We start from the raw sequence: 22,296 nt of genomic DNA on the forward strand, positions 1-22,296 counted from the left end.
TCCAGTTAGATCTTTTTACCAAAAATTAGATGAAGGATCAATATTTTTCAGGATATGAAATGTTGGAGCATTAGTCTTGGGTCAAGCCATTTGATTTTTCTGCTCTAACTCCACAGAAACCAAAACATAAACTCAGATTGAGGGCATTTTTTTGCTGCATGGTAATGACCAAATTAAGGTAAATACTATCAAAAAGAAGCCTAACATTTGAAAAAAAAAATTCCAAAGCCTTACATGTTCAACTGTGTGTGGTTCCTCTGTGCAGTTAACAGTGGGACCAACAGGTCCTGTGGACTCAGGTCGTTTCCTTGTCCTATTCCTCTTTGACAGCTCCATGATCATAGCAGCCAGCTGCGATGGGTTGGTGCTGATGGACGCATCAGCAATGGCTGAAGCAATTGTGCTGATACTCAGCATTAGATTGCTGCTGTTGTTGTTGGGGGACGCACAGCTTTGGTTACCTAAGCTTGACTCAGAGCCAGAGGCCTCACTGTGGTCTGGCAGTGCAGCTCTACCAGTATGGTCCTAAAGAGGAGAGGTGATTTTATGTCAGAAAGCCATTCTGCTGTGCATGTTAACCTACATGGAGATATTGAAATACAAACATAATCAAAAAGTCCCTGTACCTCCTGTTCACATGGTTCTGGATCAGGATGACCTTTTGGCGATATCCGTTCACCTGGTGCCTCAAGAGTTTTGTCCAGGTCCTCTGCAGGGAAGAGTCAGAAAAGCACAGTGTAAATCATTTTAAAAGAGGACAAACAGAAAACATCAGGTGCTGCTGTGTGAGTGTACAAAGTGATACTTCAGCATCTGCAGTCGTGTGAACACACCTGGGTTGAGTGTTTTGTCTGCTTCACTGAGCTCCACAGTGTCATTGTGAGGAGAGTCTGTTGCTGAGAACTCTGACGGATCAAGAAGGGGAAATGGCTCCCTTTTCTCTGGAGAGGTAATGATGTAACCGAAGGATGGCTAGAGGAACAAAGACAACATTTTAATTAATATCACAGTTAAAAGGACTTTAAAAGCTAAGACAAAGGCACAAGTAAATGCAACCTAAACTTTACACCATTAGTCTGTTAGAATTTGACTAAAAATGAGCTGAGATACAGTCTTCTTTAGTGCTGTCATAGTTATTCAAGCTGATTTCTGCAAACGAAAAAAACACTGGCAGTTAGACCTTGTCAATGATCATACACTACCTGTATATTCCTTCTACGATTTTATGTATAATCGAAATACCCCACAGAGACTGAAAGAAAGCACATTTTTAGTTTCTGTACCAACTGAAGAAAGAAACCAACTTTTACTGACCCTTTTGACCCCATCCACATCCTCAGTGCTGCCCAGACAGCCCAGGGCTTCAGAGCGTTGTCCAAAAAATTGACCGAAAGTCAGACGCAGGTAACTTTGGTCTGCCTGGTTAAACTCTGAGGAGACCTGGGAGGCCCTCATCAGGATGTGGCTTGTAGTGGGGACCTTCCAAGAGGAGTCGCTGTTAAAGGTGTTGTTGCTGCAGGCTGGCTCAATCTTCTCCTCCTGTGTGAACAGCAGTACTCACAATAAACCACAAGAGGCCGTGCTTTACAAAAGATAGTGTGGCTAAGACTTTTAGGGGTATCTTAGTGTCTTCTCTTACAATATGGAGGTAATATTCATTGGATTATCTTCTTATGCACTGTATCTACAATATAACTACTTGATTTTTTATCCAGTGATCTATGATACATGTGTGCAACATAAGTGTTGAATTTTGCACCTTGCACATAGATAAGGCACTTTGCACGGTGCACTTTATGCCATACAGTTTACATTGCCACTGTTACTGCATTTCTGTCCTCTGTATGAATTGTTGCTGTTTTTGTTTTTTTTTTTCATTTCATTTTTTCCTTAATATTTCTATTGCTCTTACCTGCCAAGGGACTACAGATGTAAATTAGCAGTCCTGCTAACTCCAGCATACTGACATTAATATTTTATGCTGATGTTCATTAATATGTTGTGTCTCTTTTAAATAAGCATTAATTAAATTTAAACTTAATTCTGATACACAATATATCCCAAGTGAATTTTTGTAATATTTTAGTGTGCGGTAACTGTAGTTTCTTTCAATGTGACTTGGACCTGAAAAGCTGTTGTCTAAAAAGTAAAAAAATGAGAAAAAAAATCAAAACAAGAACAGTAAAAGGGCACAATCGTGTACCTGCATGAATTGGTGCTCCTTTTCAAATTCCTCTTGATCCTTAGCTATCTTTTCCATAGCATTACCTGCAAAAAAGGAAAATTAACCCAAAGCATATTTATACATGGTATTTTACAAAAACATAAAAACTATGTAACAGCAATTTTAAAGTTACAATAGAGCTGTGGACTTAGTACATACAGGCAGGAACAAAGTCCTCTGTCTGAAACTGGTTGACATTCTCTGACGTCTTCCCATCAACCTCCTTCTCAAAGGAGGAGTAATACGCCAGATCTGTCACCCACTGCCCTTCTTCATTCTGATACACCACACCATGAGTAGCATCAGCACCTGAAGAGACAAGCAATGCAGTTAACATATCACACCATGCAACAACATGTATGAGTACCTACTATCAGCTCAGTAAATGTCTCATCTAACCATCAAAGAAAGCGCCAACCTTGTTGAAACTCAAGCTCCAGGTTGTCTGGGCAGTGGTTCCAGCCATCATCGGAATCGTCTTGTTCCTGGTGGAAGCTCTGGGAGAAATACTTTGGTTCCAGGGAGGTGGAAAGGGGACAGTTGTCGTCCTCACTGGTGCTGTCTGAGACATCTGCAGGAGTCAATTCACCACAAGGCCCTCCCCTTAAGCCCAAGGTAGGTCTGGCACCATCAGGCACATCTATTCCATCATCCTCATCATCATCATCATCCTCGTCATTGTCACCACATTCTGGTAGCAGCACCTAATGGTGGGTGACGTGACAAATGTATATATGCTGCATAACACTGAAACTTTGCTTGATATTTGTACTTGATAGCTTTAAAAAAAAAAAGTGCACAGAGACATGTTACATCCGTTACAGCGAAGACTTTACAATGGGGCCGTCACACTCAGAAAGTAATGTTGATGAGGTCTAGGTAATACTCCATTCTGTTAGACTGTATTTTCAAGATTGCCTTCTCCATGCACTTTGCCAGTAGGTGAAGATTTGCCAAAGCCCAAACCAGCCATGAGACTTCCCATATTCTTTTTTCTTTGCACATGAATGAATGAATGAATGAATAGCTATATACAGTACTGTGCAAAAGTCTTGGACACTTTGAACTTTATTTTAGCAAGGTTATAATGACCATACATATTTATTTCTCAGTAGTCTTTTCACTAGAATACAACCAGTAATACAATATTAAAAATGCTAATATTTCAGAGCAAAACAATCTCATTAGGCTGCAGATATTTACTGTGACCTCAATTTCCACTTAGCATGTCTTGAACTCTCTTAGGCAATATGAGATTTAAAATACTAATCTAGTGTATTTATACCAGGTAGCATTCAAGACATGTCCAAAGCTCAATATTGATTGTTTGAGCTACCTTTTGTTATGGTTGTATGATTCCATGTTTCACACTAAATATTGACTTCAGTCTGAAGAAGCCATTTTGTTTTGACTTTTTTGCTGTTTTAAAAACATCGTATATGTTCTCTGTATTCTTCTTATCTTTATAAAGAGACTAAGCAATAAATGTACATATTATGTCCCCATTACAACTTCTCTAAACAAAAAATGTATGGTGGCCTAAGATTTTTGCACACAACTGTATGTATTATAAATTGTACCTGGGAGAGGTGGAAGCTCCCCTGGGTGCCTTGAAGGTGGGAGAAATTTGGGTTTGCCGATTCCTGAGGTCTTCTGAGTCCAGCTCCACTTCTCAGGTAGACTGAGTCCAACAGTCGGTCAACAGTGGGCCCAGACTCTGTGCTCTCCATGGCATCCTGGCATTCAAATCAGAACCACATTAACAAACAGAACCTTATATTATTAGTATTTTTATCTTTGCAGCTTTTAATTTAGTCGACTTTTTTATTACTGTGTTCTACTGTTAATCGAGTTATCACTCACATGAAGTAGCAAAAGCATATATGGTTTGTATTACAACATAGTTAAAATCATTGGGGTTTATGTTACTCAGTAAAAAACAGGCACACAAACTATAACAGCACATAAACAACAACAGGCCGTTTTTGATTTAGGAACAATATTTTTTAGAAGTGATACTTTACCCCAAATCTAACATTGAAATCATAAAGATCTATCTCACTCATTAGGTGGACTGTAGCTAGTCTACATATTTACTCCATTTCCCTTAAAATAAAAGCAAAGTATCACCTACACTCACTGAAAGTAATAAAAATAGAAGAGGAACATCATGACATTTTTTTTTTAAATAAATGAGTTTACAGCGTAAACCATATGGCGTAAACAGATTCAAATGCCCACCAGCCGGGCTATTGCAGTTACATTAGAGCTGTCATGCATCTGTGCTCACCAGTGCTTCCTGTCGGTCCAGGACCATGCTCCAGTTGATGGGAGAAAGTCTTTGAGTCGCCCCTGATGCTCCAAAAGAAGAGCTGGCTTCTCCTGTTCCTACAGGACCCACACGGTCGCCCATCTGGAAAACATTGTGTAAATCAAGCAAAAACTATACAATATCCACTTAATGAGTGCAAACACAGAGTATGTGTGGTATAAAAAAATGAATATTTGCACTAAATTGTGTGTGATTTTAAAAAGAAAGGAAAGCTGGATGGAGTATATTATAGCTTTATATTCTTCATTTATTTAAAGTGAATTTATTTAATTTTATTCTAATTCTTTTTATGGTTTTCACATCCTTGTCTGTAAACTGACTAAAGCATCATGAAGACATGCCCCAACATCCTGGTTTTATTTATGAAGTCTGTTTTTTTCCTTTTTAAAATGTGTTTTTCTATGTTTAAATCTTTACTTATTTGAACTTTCTTGGTCCTTTTTGGCTTTTGTTGTATCTGTGGTTTGCAGAAGGTGTGGACAAATAAGGCTATTAATGAGAACTATCTGTTTGGACCTTGTCACAGCTAAAAAATATATAATTAAAAAAATAATTATAGTAATAATAAATTGTTCATGAAATCTCAAAAACTGCAAAAATAAACTCACTGCAGATTAAGCCAAGTTGTCATTAGCGATACCTCTGTTCCTATTGCTCTGATGAGCCACCTCGCTGCTAGATGAAATGGAGCCAATATTGTCAGTTACACCTGTATTAGTCAAAGTACCAGTAGTGATCCTCATTCTTACCTCAGTATGTCTGGAAAGACTTTTCCTGCCATGTGCTGGCAGATCCAGATCACCATCTTCATCCTCACCAACAGCACTGCTCCCCACAATCCCCAGCCCACGCAGGACATCATAGGTGGTCTGGACGCCAGTCGTTGGTAAAGGGATGGTCGAGACTCCTCCGTCATTTCCACTTTCCTCACTTCCACTGCTCCCATCTCCACCTCCTCCATCCCCTGAGTTACACAATGACACAAAACAAACAAGAAGTTACCTGAAGATCTGAGACAGACTCGAATGGTTGGCCAGCTGTATAGTCTGTAATAATAGTAATAATAATAATAATAATAATAACTTTATTTAGTTTCTGCAGAGAAAACATAACAGTAAGAGTAACAATAATGCCAAACTAAGGCCAGACAAAATCAATAGTACCATTAAACAAGAGAAAAACAACTTCAAAACAAAATAACAATAACAACCCATACTAAAAGGAGTATATACAATTCAAAGATAAAAGCAGTAGACACACAGATAATACCACTTATAACCGAATCAAATACAATCAAGACAGAATAAATTAAAAGATAAATTAAAAGACAACAAAAATAGATGAACTGAAATAAACAATATCACATAAAAACAAGTCTATGAAGTAAATTTTATAAAGTAAAGTCTGTAAGTGAATTTAGGTTCCCTCAAAACTACCAAAAATACCCACTTTGAAATATGCAGAAAGCAGGAAAAGCAGCCAGAGAACTAAAAAGAAAAAAGAAATAAACATGTACCTGTGACTGGAGGGTTAATGACTTGTCCTTCAGCAGATCGTCTGTGTTCAATCCCAGACAGAGATGGACCGCCGCGGTTGCTGGAAGCCTCATCATCAGAACTGCCTCCCTCTAAGCCCGGCCTAAAACTGGGACGATTACTCTCTCCAACCTGTGCCCACATGTAGATAAACAAAAACATTTAAAAAAAACAAACAATAAATGAAGCAAAACTATTGTACAGCACATGATAGACCTACTACTCAATGTGGAATTTTGAGGCTGATACTCATAACTATATTTGACAGTCTTAATAACTAGTTTTTTTTTTCAGACCAGTTGTCTGGAGGTGCTGGGCAGCAGCCGTGTCCTGGTAGCACTGCTGTTCCTTCTAGCAGACTCCAGCTCATCCTCTGTGTCTTCATCACTGGCAGGACAGGAGTCCATACCTGTAGCAGCAAGACGCACATCAGGCATCCGGAAGTCCTCCTGAAGAAAAGGTACAAAGGATACGGTAAAAAAAAAACAAAAAAAAAACATTTATTTATTTATTTATTTATTTAAGTTTAACAGTTATCTAGATTTGAGTCATATATATTATTCACAACAGTTTGGCGAGATGATGGCTTTGGATTTCAAAAAGAGCAATTAGATTCTCTTGCCAAACCCCTAATTTCCAGGACATGGTCACAAAGCAGTAAGTGTAAATGTGCTCACCTGATTGTACTCATCAAGGAACTGGTGTCTATACTGTTCCAGATCTGTAGAACTTGTGTTTGATATGTTGTCAGCAGCACCTTGCAGTCCCTGTGAACAATGAAATATATTAATGGGGACACTGAGACAAACAGATTAAGTGAATGAGAATTGAATGAAAGTAACATTACAATTTTATAATGGCTCACTAATGCTGGTAAAGTGGGAGAGACCAAGTCAGAAAAAGATATCAAAGTGGAGAAGAGTCTTACCGTAGCAGGGATCTCCTGGCCCTCCACTCTGCCTCTCTGCATGGCAGGAGGCACCAGCTTATTGAAATACAGCTCCAGCTCATCATCAGGCAGGTTGTTCGAATCAATGTCATCATCTGGGAATCAAACACATGTTCACAACCTGACTCAAGCTTTGACAACATGTTGGAAATCTGTTCATTTTCTGCTATTAAATTATTAAGGATGTAGGAACCTGTGATATCGCTGTTCATGCTGTCCACTGACATGAGCTTCTCGTTTGCCAGGAAGCTGGAGTTACTGCCGCTGAAATGGTCACTGTCCACTCCCTCACTCTGCACACTGTCCTCCTCAGCTGTAACTGGTAGGGGCTGAACCTGTGGGACATGTCCAGGAAAATGTATTTGCAGACACCTGCTCAAAGTTTTGTTGGAGGAAAAGGCATTATGCACTGGAATATTTTTATAAAACTCAAAACTACAACTCATATTTGAAAATATTGGATGTAACGTTTTTCTTCCTATTTTTCCTGTAAGAAACTGGGGTTGAAAGACAAATTTATTTTTAATCTTTTATAAAAAATAAATTCAAAAAGTTTAAAGATGCCAAATAGTAAGAAATTGAACTGAAATTAAGCAAAATACAGGGTCCTCAACTACACAAGTTAAGCCCTGTGGCTTTCCGATGTACACATAAAAAAGGTTGACATTTTTATGAGCCAGAGATAACTATATTATTACTTCATGGTCAAGTACATAAATTACTGCAAAAGAGCAATCAAGGATAAAAAGCAAGACTGCCACCTGGTCAAGAGTAATCAAAATGAGTACCTTTGCATCTGTACTATCTTTATGTCCAAACTGGGCAAATGTCAGAAGCCCTGTTGACAGCTCTGTCAAAAGAGACAAGAAAAACAAAGTGCATTAGTATCATTCAAAGAAAAGGTGTCTCATTCTAATAATTAGAATCATTTCCTTTCAATATATCAGAAAGGACAAGTTTACATCCATGTAGTATCAAGACTGGGGTTACGGATTCTGAGGCTGGGCAGTTCATTGCATCATTGCATAGTGTTATGAAGCTGAACACATGCAACAGCATTTACCTGTTCCAAGTTCTGTGGGCCGGCCATTGACTGAGCACATCTGTGTTGAAGGAAGCCCCGGCACGTAGCCTTGGTTTTGAGATGCGCTTTCATCCAAATTAATCTTCACCAGCATGTCTGAAAGGCGGTGGGCTGCGATAAAGTCATCCGCATTGTCCCTGTAACGCAAGCGGGTATGTCAACAATGAGGACCTCATAAAAAGGACATGGCAAAAGAACAAGTCACTATAGTAAGACATTATGAATGTCCATCACATGCGCTGGACATTCACACATGCCCACACACGTGTGCACGTGCGCGCGCGCACACGCACGCACGCACGCACGCACGCACGCACGCACGCACGCACGCACGCACGCACGCACGCACGCACGCACACACACACACACACACACACACACACACACACACACACACACACACACACACAAAACCCTACCCATCTCACTGATCTTGCTATATTGATATATGTTGCTCTTGTTCGTCTGTGTTTTTCATTTACAAACCTGCCATGTCTTGCCTGTTCTCACCTGTTTTTTCTTGCTTCACTAAATTAAAACAAATGTATGATGCATATGAAATGTAGAAAATAATAAATAATTACCATCTCGTCATAGCAATGCAGGAAACATAAAACATATATTTATGTATCAAATTAGGCATATTTAGTCATTTAGTGAGATTGACTATAACTGAACTCATCTCTGCCTGATGTACATAACTGTAAAAGTAATCAGTAAAATCATTCAACATATATGGGTTGCCTCACAAAAAAATAAATATACTTTGAGATACACATATTATATTTCATAGCATGGCCTATAATTTTAGGTGGCAATCTTCAGTACTGCTTTAAATAATGCAAACATTAATCAAAAATTATTGCATAAACAACAGTTTTACAGAAAACTTTGCAACTGCAAAACAATTCCAGGAATTAGAACCTAAAGCTATTTTTCTCTACTGTAAACATAAACATAAATCAGCAGTGCGAACCATGCACAGTTTATACTCACAAGTCATCTTTGAAGCTGAGGGCAAAGTTGGGCTGTTCTCTAGCAGATGACTGTGTGTTTGCCTGCTGTAGCTCTCTGCCCTCCAGATAGGACGCCTCAACAGGATCTCCTCTGTAAAGCAAGAGTGCATAACACTGCTTTAACAAAAACAACCAATTGTTCATGTATTAAACAACTCTACAGAGTAGTTTGTGTTCTAAAATTAAAAGATAAAATCTAGCCACTGAATATTGGCTCAGTATGAACATCCCTGGGGCTGTTCCTGTTACTTTGTTGGAAATTTCAGAAACCAAAAAGGGCTGCAGCAACTTGTTATTAACAAACAGTGTCTATATGTGGTTCTATATTTAGCAGACAAATCTTAATGTTTGTTTACTTTTGCATATCATTATTTCCTATTTTCAGTAGCATTTAATTGCTACAATTAGCACAAACACAAACCTCCAAAACAGGAATTGGAATATTTTCATTGTCCACTGTCACACTAGGCAAATAGCTTGTGTGATGATTCAGAGGAAGATGCATGAGATCTTTTCCACAACAAGTCACATCTGTCCAAAGCATAGCATGCCCCCACCTGTTGTCAGTCCCGGGTTTAATTTTAGCCACAGTAGAGGCAGCCACTGGAAGTCCCGGGCCTGAACCCAATGTCACATTCCCCAGTGTGGCACGGCCACTGGTGCTGTCCAGAGACTTGCAGAGGAAACTGGGAAAGGCTTCATCTTCCAGCTTGTAAAAACTGTCAGCCATGGTTTTGAATGGAGCAGGGGGACAGCCAAATGTGGCTTGATTTTAGTTCAGGTGAGGACCATCTGTAATGTCTAGGAAAAACAAATGGGATAAGTAAACATCAGGATAGAATCAGAATCAAAAATACTATATTGATCCTAAGGGGGAAAGTGGAGTTCATTCTTTACAGTCGCTCTGACACAGTACAAGCACAAATAGTAACCAATTAGTACAATACGTAAACATTTAAATATTTTCAAAAACAAAGTATGTATAATATGTTGAGTATGTAAGTGTGTAAAAATATAAATGCAAGGAAATACAGTAATAGACAATTAGCACTTTTATGTGAATACTTAAATTACATTATGGATAACATGCTGAGTGTGTCAAGTGTGTAAAATATAAAAAGTATGTACAATATAAAACTGTGCCTTATGCTACAGAGCAATATATAAATCTAGTAAATTTAAAATATAAAAACATAAATGTGTGTGCAATGCTACAATGAACAACAGAGACATGCAGTAAGTAAAAATTACATTAAAAATATACACAATATATACAACGTGTGTCACATGCTAAATATAGCCTCCATTCAAGACTTGGAAGATTATATTGCACATTTGAATAATTGCACAGAGGATTGTTGTAGTAGAAATATTGCACTAATTATTGCAGTGAGAATTCATTGAAAGCATGAAACACATCAAAAAGCTTATGCAAACTTTTCAAGTCACTGGTACGGATGGAACTATAAACATAGTGTGTCTGTAAAGAAATGGTCAACTTGTTGATGCCACATTTCAACTGTGAAAAACATTTAAAAACATATATATAACATAAGTTATTCATAAGTTTTTAGAAATTTTTGTGTGTATGTTGTTCGGCGGCTGTAAAGTTTGGCCTAGCATTTGCTAATTATAAAACAAACTAAGAACAATTAGCCGATTATGCTAGGTACGCTAACTTTTAACGCTAGCTAGTTTACTTGCTAAAAACAAGTGGTTTGTCTAAATCACCAGCACGCTCCAAATTTGAGCTACTTACTCCACCATCTTCGTTTATTGACTTAAAGAAGTGTATCACCAACTTAAGTTACAGAAAACACAATAATAAGCGAAAAATGATTGCTACAGTCACCCAAACCTTTAGACTAACCCATTTCAGCAAGAAAATTAATCATAACGTTAGTTGGTCTTCAACTCACATTCACTCCAAAAGAGGGGCCGAGAGGCCACGGTTCCTCTCCAACTCGACTTTTGTCTTCGTAAACTGGTGCAGACACGTTCCGAGGTGAAGATAAGTTCCAAAAGTAACTTCCCAAACACTTACATGTTTTATTATTTCTTAAATTCAGCCACAACAAACCAGCCGCACAACAGTTTGGAGGTCTGAGCAGCGCCCAGATACCACAGGAAGCCCGCGTGAGCGTCATGTCACATGGGCGGGACTTTGGCCATTTTAAAGCATCTTGATTGGACAACAAAACCAAAAGGAATAAAATCGTCGATTGTGATTGGATTGGATTCATGTCGTTCAGTGTAACTTGGTCACTTTGGGCTGTTTGGAAAATAGCCAATTGATGCATCAATCGTGTGTTTGTCCGTACAAGATGAATGAAAGAAGCGGCGTTGCTTATTTTTAGATTCCAACCATAATGCACTGGCAATATAAATCACTACAATAAAGAAATAAAACAAACGGTAAAAATAAACGATGAATGATGATAGGATTTAACATCAACAAGTAGTTTTAATACAGCTCCTCGGTTAACCCTTTGAGCAAATTGTCTTTTTTTCTTTCAAAACCTTGGTAAGAAGGCAGTGAGCAACTAAAGACAAAATGACAAAAAACATGAGCAAGAAATTAGTAAAAAAAAAAAAAAGTACGTATAATAACATGAAAATTAGCCTTAAAAGACAAAAAAAGAAAAGAAAAAAACCCCAATAATATTACCTGAAAATTACAAAAAAAAGAAATAAAGTAAAAAAAAATGGAAATAAATTTTAAAAATGGAAGTGACATGGAAAAATGTGCTTAACATAATATTAATTCAACAGGATCTCCTCATCAATTTGTGTCCTAATTCTTGCCAAGTTGCTCACTGCTCCCATTTAGATACTTGTAAGGGTTTCTGAACTCAGCACAAGAAAAGTGATGTTGATCCATGTTTCAAAGGGTTAAATCTGTAATTATGATAATTGTGCATATAGTTTTTCCCAAGCTATTTTTCCCTAGCTTTTTACAATCTGTGGAATATATCTTACTAGTTTGCCAATTGCCTTTTCCCATGTTTTTCAAAGAAATTGCTTGGGGTGCAAAGTCATCTGAAGGCAGTACACGAAAAGTGATGTTGCTCCAGGTTTCAAAGGGTTAAAGTTACACAAATCATTTTTTTCTACCATACACAAGGACATGAAAGCAGAGTTGCACAGTGACTGGCCAAGGGTGGAGTTTGTTGTATCAAGTGTTCTGCTTAACAGCTGCAAGAGTGCCTTGGTTAGCAGACAGCTGCATCCTATATGCATTCCAGCTTTCCCAGAGGCAGCTACATGAGTGAACCATGAAATGAAATGCCATCCTCCCTGTCAAAACAAATGGCATACTCTTTATTTCCCTAATTTTAGAGTAAATCATCATCATATTTGCATATTCTTTATAGGGTTCCCACTCATTTTCATGGACAAAACTATAAAACTTTTCTATAACTTTTCAAGGTCCCATAGTAAAATGTTTACTACAAACATCGTTCAATCGATCTCAAATATGCAATTAAATTTAAAAGTGGGGCATAACATTCATAAGGAACCTTTGTGATTCATGATCCAAGATGTTCAATCACACTGCCACAACATTATTTTGCTCCTCTTAAAACATTCAAACTAAATATGCATTATCAAACTATTCAAACATAGAGAGAGAGATAGAACGTTAGGAGAAAATGTATGAGATGAAATGTATGTGATGAAAACAAAATGTTACACATCACATATTAGAGTTACATTAAGTTACATTTTTTTGAAAATATTGCTGTTGGGACTTGCTCAGACACAATAGCTGAATCTGAATAGAACTGTTTCACATTTTTCACTTTCATAAAATGGGTCAAAATTAGTTGACAGCCAGAGAACTATACCAGTTCAAAGTTTAAGAGTATAAAGTGTCAAGAATAACAATGAATTTCACACCCAACTCAACATTCAAAAAACAGTGGATCATTTTCCAGTGAATCATGTGCTATTTTCATAGACCACATGGCAGCAAGCCTTTCATGCATGCTGCCAGTTTCCTATTGTGTGCACAAAGGGTAAAATAGCCAAAAATACCATTCTTTATATATGTTTTGGTTTATTCTGACTTCCAACATGTAATTTTAAACCTCCACGAGCACTGAGTGATAGCATTTCCTCTGCAGGCACTGATAGTTGAGTCCTTCAGAAAAAATTATCAGCAGACACAGACGTTGTCTAATAACTGATAAACAGGACAAAATGTGCTTTTTATTGCACATACAAAACTAAATGTCGTAAATTGTTTTATTCACAAATTTTTATATTCATCATCACACTATTTAAATGCTTATCAAAATGGCCAAAATTACTGGCAATATAATGCAAATTTAAAAAAAAAAAAATCTTCACAAACTCTTCCAATTCCCCTTTCTAATCTGAGAACAAGAAAAAAAAACCCAAAACGATAGAGAACAGATAGATAAATCAAATTCTTTATTAGAAATAAATGGCAGTGTTGTGGTTCATTCCTAATCCCCCTACCCTACCCCGTCTTATTTCAGCTAAATCATCCCAAAAATCACTGTCCTTCAGCCTCTGGTAAGGTCAGCAGTGCTCTAGAGGAGCGTCTGTGAGAAAGAGCCTGTTGCTGAGGCTGCATGGGCTCAGCGTCACAGTGCTCTATGAGAGAGGAGGGAGGCAGCAGGTGGCCATACCTGGTCCCCGCTCTGGGAGGATCCAGAGGCGGGAAGAAATACCTGAAGCAACACATAAATGGATGGGGACGAAGAAGACAAATACACGGACAGAGGAGAAGACGACGACAGTGGAATACAGAGGGGAAAACATGTCAAAGGAAGTAGGAACTGCCAGATGAAAAGGAGAAAGGATGCAGAAAGAAAAAGAGAGGAGGATGGCAGACAGAGTAGTGATCAAGGTTTGTTTTCTAAAATGTGTACGTGCAATGTTATTGGAAGTAGTGAACCATTTGGAAACATCGTGTTGGAATCAAAAAAAAAAAAGTGGAAGCTGTGGAGAATAGAGCCATGCGGTTTTCATCCTAAAGCTCTTAATCAGTGATACCTAAGTAAGGAGCCAGGACATGACTCACACAGGTCAAATGTATTAACACAAGGGCGAATGGGAGGAGGCGCAGAGGAGACATTAGTAATATGCAGGATGCTGGTATATCTTTGGAGAGGTCAGCTGCCGCAGGGGAGGGGCAAAGGGAGCTCTCTTGCCAATCCTGCATGCAATAAGCAGTACAATACACATTACTTCAACAACCCCACTTCTCACTCATCTTTGTCAACAAGGAATTTCAGAACGCAAGAAAGCATTTATGCAAGTTAATTTCACAGAATCAAATTTGGTTAAATGGTTTTGGTTGAAAAGTTAATATAACATTGAATGTCATACAGTAAACAGACCTTGTGTTACTCAGGTTAGGGGAGACTCAAGAGTTAAGAACTACAAAAAATTGTAAATACAGAGGTTTTTCTAAGTTAGAGGTTATTAAAAGGGCAGTTCATCCCATTATCAAAAATAAATGTTTTTCCTCTTACCTCAGTCTATATTTTTTTGGTGGGAGATGCCCAGTGTGGGACATCTTGGCCGTGGAGATGCCAGTTTAGACTAAGGCCATGTTTTGACCAGAAGGGTCCCACTAAAAATGAATGTCTTTCCTTTACGTTTAAAAAAAAATTGAGAACTTCGAGAACTGACATTGTGAAAATGATTATCCACAAAAGCAATGTAATGTAACTTTGTAATGACACACCACAGAAGAACATCACGCAACAGCACGACATGCAGCCGTGGCGTCACCGTTCTCACAGTCCGTGCACTGCCAGTTTACACAGTGACAGTAGGTTACGTGTTTTCAAATACTACAATCTGGAGCCTTGTTTCAAAAGTTTGCATTTTCAGGTCTCCGTAACGCTGATGTTGTGTGAACAAATGGCCAAACCACAACAAAACTTTAATGCAAGAACCGTTGTCATGTAAACCACCCTTATGAATAGCATTACAGGTAAGAGGAAAAATATGTATTTTTGATTTTTGGGTGAACTCTCCCTTTAAGTTGAACATAAATACAGCCACATACCAACACTGATAAAACAAGTGTTGGCTCAGAACACAATTAGCCTACTGAAGATTTTACTTGTTTCATGTAACATTAAATAATAATAGTTGCTCATTTATATCTAAATTTTTAAGCAGTAGCATTTGCTGAATAGCGACCACTGTGGCTACAAGTGCCAGTTACAGCATAATAGTGAATGACAAACGGTGAAGTTGTAGCATATGAAGAGTAGAGTCAGAAACTCAGCAAGAAATTAGGCAGTGAAAGCTACCGGTCAAACCAGACCAAGTCAGGCTGGAGCAACAAAACCTGAGTGCACTGAACTGAGAAAGGTTGAGATTTACTGCTCATATAGTCAATGTTTAATCTATAAACGAAAGGTTGCATTATCTATTTGTTCAAAATGTAAAGCCATAAATGTCAGTGGCTGTATTCATACCCACACCGCATGTGTTCATACTACTTTCTGATGTTATTACATGTGGTTAATGAGGTTCAATCAAACTGTCCTCCTGCTCAGCAAAGAGTTTGGCAATACTCGCTCAAGGATACATTCATATTGAAAAGTGAAATGGAGCTTTGATTTAATTGCTCATCTCAAAATGGAAATATTCGCAATGTTGGATTTCAAGATGTAAAGTAACTAAATTTCTCAGTATTTACAAAATAATTTCACCCAACAACACAATGGTTCTGCTGTACATCCCCATAAAATAGACTGAAATGATCATCACATATCAAATTTATATAAAACAGATTTATTTTAGATTTTATATTCAAGAATACGGTTAGCCCCTAACACTGACATTGCAAAGTGGACGCTACTCTTGCATGCATCTGTACAAATCAGGAGGAAATCGCTTTTTTAAAAATAACACCACAACACATCCAACTCCACAGGCTTGATACCGGCAGCCTGTAACGCTGGAAGCCAAGCTCTTTGCATGAGTGCAACATTAGGTCAGTGTGGGCCCGGGGAAGTTTGTCAGTGAGCAGCTGCAGTCCCAGTCAGTGTGAGGCACAGTAAAAGTTGTCAGTTCTGACTGGCTCGGCTGAGGCTGGGTGAGTGGCGTCAGACGCACCACACCACCTACCTTCCTGCAGACATCCCGTTCAGGGCATTCTGGGAGGTCTGAACGGAGGAACCCACGACGGTGCTCATGGCTGTGGGCTGACCAGACGAGCCTGTGAGCGGGCTGCCGTCTCCTTTTAGAATGCCGGTGCACTTCCAGTTGTCCATGTAGTTTGCTGCAGGGGAAGCAGGAGATAAAATCAGTGCTGCTTGTAACATGATCAACAAGTGACTCAGTTTGTTTGTTATTAAGATCCCCATTAGCTTCTGTATTAAACAGTAACTACTCTTCCTGGGATCTCCATTATTTTCATCAACTAGATTACATAAATGAACATCAATAACACTCATTTTCAAAGTACAACGAAACACATAACAACAACAATACAACACAAACTCAAAGACCATCTAGTACATACAATAGCTCTACATAATGACTCTTCTCTTCAATAACTGAGAAAACAGAGTACCTGGAAACTTATTCACTAAATCACAAGAAAGACCATCAAAAGTATATATCATATAGTAATATATAGAGTAATATATAGTAACAAATACAATCTGAACTTTTTGTGAAAACATATTGTATTACTTACAGAAATCAAAAGGCTTGGAAATGAATACCATGCCACCGTTGCTCAATAATGCAAGGTCCCCTGTATAAAACTAGTTCTACAGGGACGCACTGTCGAGTAGAGTAATGATGTCTGTCCGAAAAAAAGGCAGTTGACTATAAAGTATTTCATTTTTTAGTTGTGATGATGTCTCTAATAAAACTCACTAAAGAATAATGCAACCTAATTTTCACACTTAACCAGGTCAAACCATTATTCATTATAGTTACTCCTTTTCTGTAAGGGCAACAAAGAACAATGTGTGCTGCTTTGATCAGTGCTACTTGCAGTCTGTTCCTTCTAGTCTTCCTGCAGTGCGTTACAGCAGCCGTGCTTCTGCCCATTTTTATCACCATTCGATTAATTTGGCTGTTGCTGGACATTTTACTATCAACAGTAATCCAGATAACTTTGAATCTGTTACTCAAAGTCCATTATTTTCTACAAACTTCAGCAAAGTGGAAAAGCTGACAGAAAAAATTGACCACAGCTGAACTTTGCACCCGAATACATTATCTATTTACTTCATTCAGTCTGAATTTCTCAACTTTATGTGTATCACCACTGCACGCAGCAGCCCCCAACAAAACAAAGTAAAAGTGTGGCTCTTTACTCCACTACACCAACTTTATGCACAGGGTTCTAGTTTTGCCAGACCAGCACACTTCTCCTGAATGTGAAATTCACTTGGTGAGGAATATAAATACCTATATTAATTGAAAACTGACATAACTTATATCACTTGGGTGTAAAGGGGATTGCTAACAATAAGTGCAGCGAGATATATCACCCACATCTGCAATTCTTCTTAGTTCCATGAAGCTTCTTAGGAACTTTTAGCTTCTTGTTTTGTCTTTTTCCTTTATTTTTTATTATTTTTGGTTTTGGCACACAACTTGACTGTTTTGGTTCCTTCTTATAGCGTCATTACTTGCTGCAGTGAGCAGGTGTTTTGTTTTGTCTGTTCTGCAGGAGAAAGATTTGTTTTCCATCTGATAGTAAATACTATCCAGGACACAAAGACCCAAAATAAAGGTAAGACAGTGGGCTGGAAACAACCACAAAGTCTGGTACAACATGGGAGAGCTGAAAACTTGTTTTAAATATGCTTCTAAAACAAAATATATTAGTACCACTTGCTTTGGAAACACTTCAAGTGGACAACTAGAATGTGAAGTAGATGTGATGGAGCCATGGCACAACCACAACTTGATGCTGCTGAATCTTGTGACATCTGGGTTTAAAGCCATCATAGCTTCTCTATTCTCATCTCTCTCTCTCTCTCTTTTATTTTACAAACTCCAGGATTTGACATCACCCTCAGAGGAGTTGCCAGTATCTATTGTTGGTGGTCAATAGATTTTCTACACATTCATTTATTTGTGGCAGGTCACCACATAAATACATTAAGTGCCTGTAACACCACCAATGGTTGGTCAAAAGAAGAGTTTTCTGCTTTCAGTACAGACTAAAATTAAAGGGAGACAGATGTGTCGTCATTGAAAGAAGCTTAAAAATAACGTCCCACCTTTCCAGAGGCGAACACAGCCATCATCACCAGAGGAGGCCAGCAGGGTGCTGGTGATGTTCCAGCTCACACGCCACACCTGGGAGTTATGGTTGTCAAACTGAGCCACAATCTGTACCTCCAACTTGGTGGGTCCCGTAGAGGTGCTTTCCTTCCTGTCACATGCATCCAAATTACAAAAAAATAATTCACACAGTGGTAGGTCATTTAACACTGTTTAAAACAACTGCAGCTGCAGAAGAGCAACTGTTTTATATCGGCAAACACAAGATGTCTATGAAGTCATTACAATGTGACATGTAGGATTTGAGTGACTACACTAATCCCTGTACACTGAATATGTCACATGAAAACTGACAAAACAGAGGGAAAATAACAGAATAAATCACCTCATAGGAACAAGCTTGAAGATCCTGACATCTTTTGTTGCGATGGCGAGCACATGGAACGATCTCCCCAGGTTCGGAGCAAATGCGATGTCATGGACTGCATCAGTTACAGTCATCAGCGTCTCTGCTTTAGCATATTTCCTTTTTAACAGTGGTGAAAACAAAATTTTAACAATCATTAAAAAAAACATTAAACTACTTGGAATTTGCCATTGTATATGTTTTTAATAAAAGAGTGACACTCACAACACTTCAGGAACACCTACCTTGTGTTCTCGTTATACTCATAGATCTGAACTTTCCCACCATACGTCACGTTACTGTCATCGCTCCCCACTGCAAACATTGGTGGGTGGGCACGAGAGCTGGGTGATAGGAAGGAAAAACAACAAAAGATTAGACTGACAGGCAGTAAGGTTTAACGATCTATCAGGCTGCTGGGAGGTCACAGTTCATAGCTTCAAATCTCAGCAGCAAAGAAGCTTGCATTTCAAAAGGTCAGTAAAAGAACGTCTTCAATGTAACACCGACCTAACAGAATGTTAGAAACTGCCCAGTGCAGTGACTGTTACATATGTGTTTTCCTTTTTAATGTGAAGAAGACAAAAGATTACACTCAAACTCCAGAAATGCACAGCAAAAAAAGCTAGAAAATACAAATCACTGATCATTCCCAGCAGACATTTTAGCTTGTCATAGTAGAAAAAAAAGGGATGACTAAGTGTTCCAATAAACCATGCCAGTGTGACACTGAGGTAGCATGCACAATACCAACAACCTTAAACTAAAGCAGCTGAATGGAATTCAGCTATTATTACTTTAAATATTTAAACCTGTGCTTTTCCTGCTCTGACATGCTAAAATCTCCTCCGGGAAAAAGGCCTTTTGTTCAGTATCGGAGGAAGTGAATGAGACTGTGCAGAGTGGGGGTTTTTTCCAGTAGAGTGGAGCATAAGAAGATTGAGAAAAGATTACTCAGGACGAAATAATAGAAACATTAGTCTGTATAATGCAATACAATTTAACAACACCAAAAACTGCTTCCCCAAAATGATCATATAGTTGAATCAACATGTCTCTAAAACAGTTTGAACCAAATAACATCAATAAAAAGCACGATTTATGGCAGGACTGTTGTACAGTATGAGACTGCATTCATTTTATCTAGCTGTACCTAGATAAAAGTGACTATGTTCTGTCTTACTTACTCAACAGTGACTCTATTATATTTTTCTATTATATTAGACAAAGTATCTGTATAATATTTTGGGGACTGTCCATCCTATCTTGATGACAATGTGTGTTATAGCAATATTAAGATTTAGCTTGCGTTTTCATAAATAGTTAAGTAGAAATTTTAAAAAATATCAGTTTTCTTTTATTGCTTAAAAACATCCGTTCCATTGAAACTAATTATTTTCATAATTGAGAACCATCAATGTTTGTCATTTTTCCTGAAAAAATGACTTAAACAATTTATGAACTATCACAGTAATTGTTTATAAATTGGACTGATCATTGCAGATCCAACTCCTGTAACTAGGTTTTACTGCGTAGACAGATGCAGTACAGATAGGACTGGAAATGAAGAAAAGCTGTAAACCTTCAGTATATTTCAATGTCACAACTAGGGTTGCAAATTGTCAGCACCTACTTTAATCGATTATTGGTAAAATTAATGATCAGTTAATTGTTTATTATATAAAACTCCATAAAAACATTTGCTTATTTCAAACAATACCAAATGCATTTTTTCTCAATCAAAGCTCACTGCGTCATATTGCATTTACTTGTACAGCACTGCATAGGTTATTGATTGATCAATTCAATTTTGCATGTTCGATTAAATTCCTTATTGTTATCAAGCCTAGTTATATATAGCCCAAGATAAATCTTAAAACTGTAGTCTAACCTTGAGGGGTTCCAAGAGATGCAGCTGCAGCTGAGCTTGCAGGAGATTTCATGCTGCAGGGACCACTGACTCAGATTCATCACATCAGGAGCCTCATAGATCCTCACCACTCCGTCCGCAGAGCAAGTGGTCAACATCAGACCCATGTGTTTAGGGGCAAACTTCACATCTGTCACTGAGGTCCTGCTGTCCACTAGTGTGGTCCTCTTTATCTAAAGCAAAACAACATAAAACAAGTGGGTCAGATCTTGTATACAACTAAAGACTGTGGCAGAGTGAATATCAGCAGCGAGCTGCAATGCCTAAAAGGGAAATGACAGAAGACCTGCTATAGCATTCCATGTTAGTAGGGTTAACTATAATGACATCTTATAAACATAATTCTGAACACTGCTGAAGCCACTGAACTGAAGAGGTTTAGATTCTATGATTAAGAAATAAATACGTGCTCTGTTAGTTTAGTAGGATGTTTAAGTTGTACTAACCCAGTGGCTCAGTCCTCTCTGCTTATCGTTGGACTCCCCTACAATTTCTTCCCAGACAGCAGCTGTCCTGTCGAAGGAGCAGGAGGCCAGAACCTGCCCAAATTCTGGATGAGCCCAGGTCACTCTCCACACTGATCCACTGTGTGTCTGCACAGGAGAAAAGAGCTTTTGTCAAATCAATAAACACAAACACAAGTTTAAGTTAGATTTTAAAATGTGTACATGACGTACACATTAAACATAAGTATGTAATGCAATATGCTGTTGTGAGAGCAATGTTGCTGACAAATTAGGATTTTACCAGGAACATTTTCTAGCAGTTCAAACGAATCAGACAGCAGGTGGCTTACCTTCCAGCTGGCTGTGCAGTGCCATTCTCCATTCTCACTTTTGTCCCAAACCTAAGAGAAAAACAGGTGTGTAACATAGTAAATTCACTGAAATATTGGTGATATGAAGGTGTTTACATACACTTGTGAATCTGATAATATAGTACTTTAATCATTCGTTGACAAATCAAAGTTAGTGTTAGATTACACCATCAATATCGACGGACTGCTAAGGATTTACATGCTGTGCGCTTCATATATACTTTGTTGCTATCAGCCAGCTGCCGTGTTTACATTAAAACTGTGCTACACAGCTCACCCACAGCTAACCTAGCTTGAATGATAAACTGACTACTGTTAGCTAAAAAAGAAGCTAAATTCAGTAAAGTAGAGCTGTCTTCGATAGTCAGAATTAGCAGTCGATTTATCAGGATACCTTGCGTTACTTCAGTCAACCTATTGAATAAATTCATTAAGGAGGTAAACGTGTTGTTAATGTGGGTGATGCTAACAAGATAGCTATGACAGCTAACGCTAACATTAGCCAACTGATGAATACTCAACGCTAACTTCCGTTACCTTGACACTTTGGTCACTGGAGCAAGTTGCCATTCTCCGGCCGTGAAAATCATACGACACATCGTGAATTAGGTCTTTGTGGTCTGCTGCGATACTACGCGCTACAAACATGATTACAGCTAGGCTACAATACACCGGTTGCCTAGCAGGCCTGTCATGTGTCCTCTTGTGTGTGTTTGGCGGGTCCTCGTAGCGTATGCAGTGTGTGTACACCGGAATT

At 38.3% G+C, this 22,296-nt stretch overlaps 2 protein-coding genes across 6 annotated transcripts in view; both read right to left on the reverse strand.

Moving 5' to 3' along the window:
• cep192 (centrosomal protein 192) overlaps positions 1–16,401 on the reverse strand; it is a 46,435-nt gene extending 30,034 nt beyond the window's left edge. The window contains exons 1-20 of one of the 4 annotated variants that reach the window (XM_088084995.1): positions 16,263–16,401; positions 9,698–9,941; positions 9,121–9,231; positions 8,104–8,261; positions 7,829–7,890; positions 7,234–7,375; positions 7,020–7,135; positions 6,769–6,858; positions 6,388–6,540; positions 6,073–6,223; positions 5,306–5,520; positions 4,515–4,637; positions 3,805–3,960; positions 2,643–2,928; positions 2,384–2,533; positions 2,204–2,268; positions 1,315–1,539; positions 834–972; positions 627–709; positions 235–525 (exon numbers count right to left, since the gene is read on the reverse strand). In XM_088084995.1, coding sequence (XP_087941121.1) covers positions 235–525; positions 627–709; positions 834–972; positions 1,315–1,539; positions 2,204–2,268; positions 2,384–2,533; positions 2,643–2,928; positions 3,805–3,960; positions 4,515–4,637; positions 5,306–5,520; positions 6,073–6,223; positions 6,388–6,540; positions 6,769–6,858; positions 7,020–7,135; positions 7,234–7,375; positions 7,829–7,890; positions 8,104–8,261; positions 9,121–9,231; positions 9,698–9,870 — 2,889 coding nt within the window. In that variant the 5' untranslated portion in view covers positions 9,871–9,941; positions 16,263–16,401. Of the gene's footprint in view, positions 1–234; positions 526–626; positions 710–833; positions 973–1,314; positions 1,540–2,203; positions 2,269–2,383; positions 2,534–2,642; positions 2,929–3,804; positions 3,961–4,514; positions 4,638–5,305; positions 5,521–6,072; positions 6,224–6,387; positions 6,541–6,768; positions 6,859–7,019; positions 7,136–7,233; positions 7,376–7,828; positions 7,891–8,103; positions 8,262–9,120; positions 9,232–9,697; positions 9,942–11,059; positions 11,357–16,262 lie in introns of those variants that run through there. The other 3 variants (XM_088084996.1, XM_042489347.2, XM_088084997.1) reach the window with 3 other exon arrangements.
• Positions 13,375–22,292, reverse strand: seh1l (SEH1-like (S. cerevisiae)). 2 transcript variants are annotated; one of them, XM_042490579.2, is made up of 9 exons: positions 22,077–22,292; positions 21,519–21,569; positions 21,169–21,315; positions 20,684–20,895; positions 19,038–19,136; positions 18,772–18,912; positions 18,383–18,537; positions 16,263–16,416; positions 13,375–13,840 (listed from the first exon to the last, which is right to left on the reverse strand). In XM_042490579.2, the coding sequence occupies exons 1-9, from the start codon at positions 22,185–22,187 to the stop codon at positions 13,663–13,665; spliced, it is 1,248 nt and encodes a 415-aa protein (XP_042346513.1). In that variant the 5' UTR covers positions 22,188–22,292; the 3' UTR covers positions 13,375–13,662. The 2 variants fall into 2 exon arrangements, with proteins under 2 accessions (XP_042346513.1, XP_042346514.1); XM_042490580.2 differs by having other exon boundaries at positions 13,703–14,328; positions 22,077–22,291.
• Positions 22,293–22,296: the final 4 nt, after the last annotated feature.

This window comes from Plectropomus leopardus, chromosome 11 (genome assembly GCF_026936395.1).
Source record: "Plectropomus leopardus strain MGB_pleo_1.0 chromosome 11, ASM2693639v1, whole genome shotgun sequence".
Lineage (NCBI taxonomy): Eukaryota > Metazoa > Chordata > Actinopteri > Perciformes > Serranidae > Plectropomus > Plectropomus leopardus.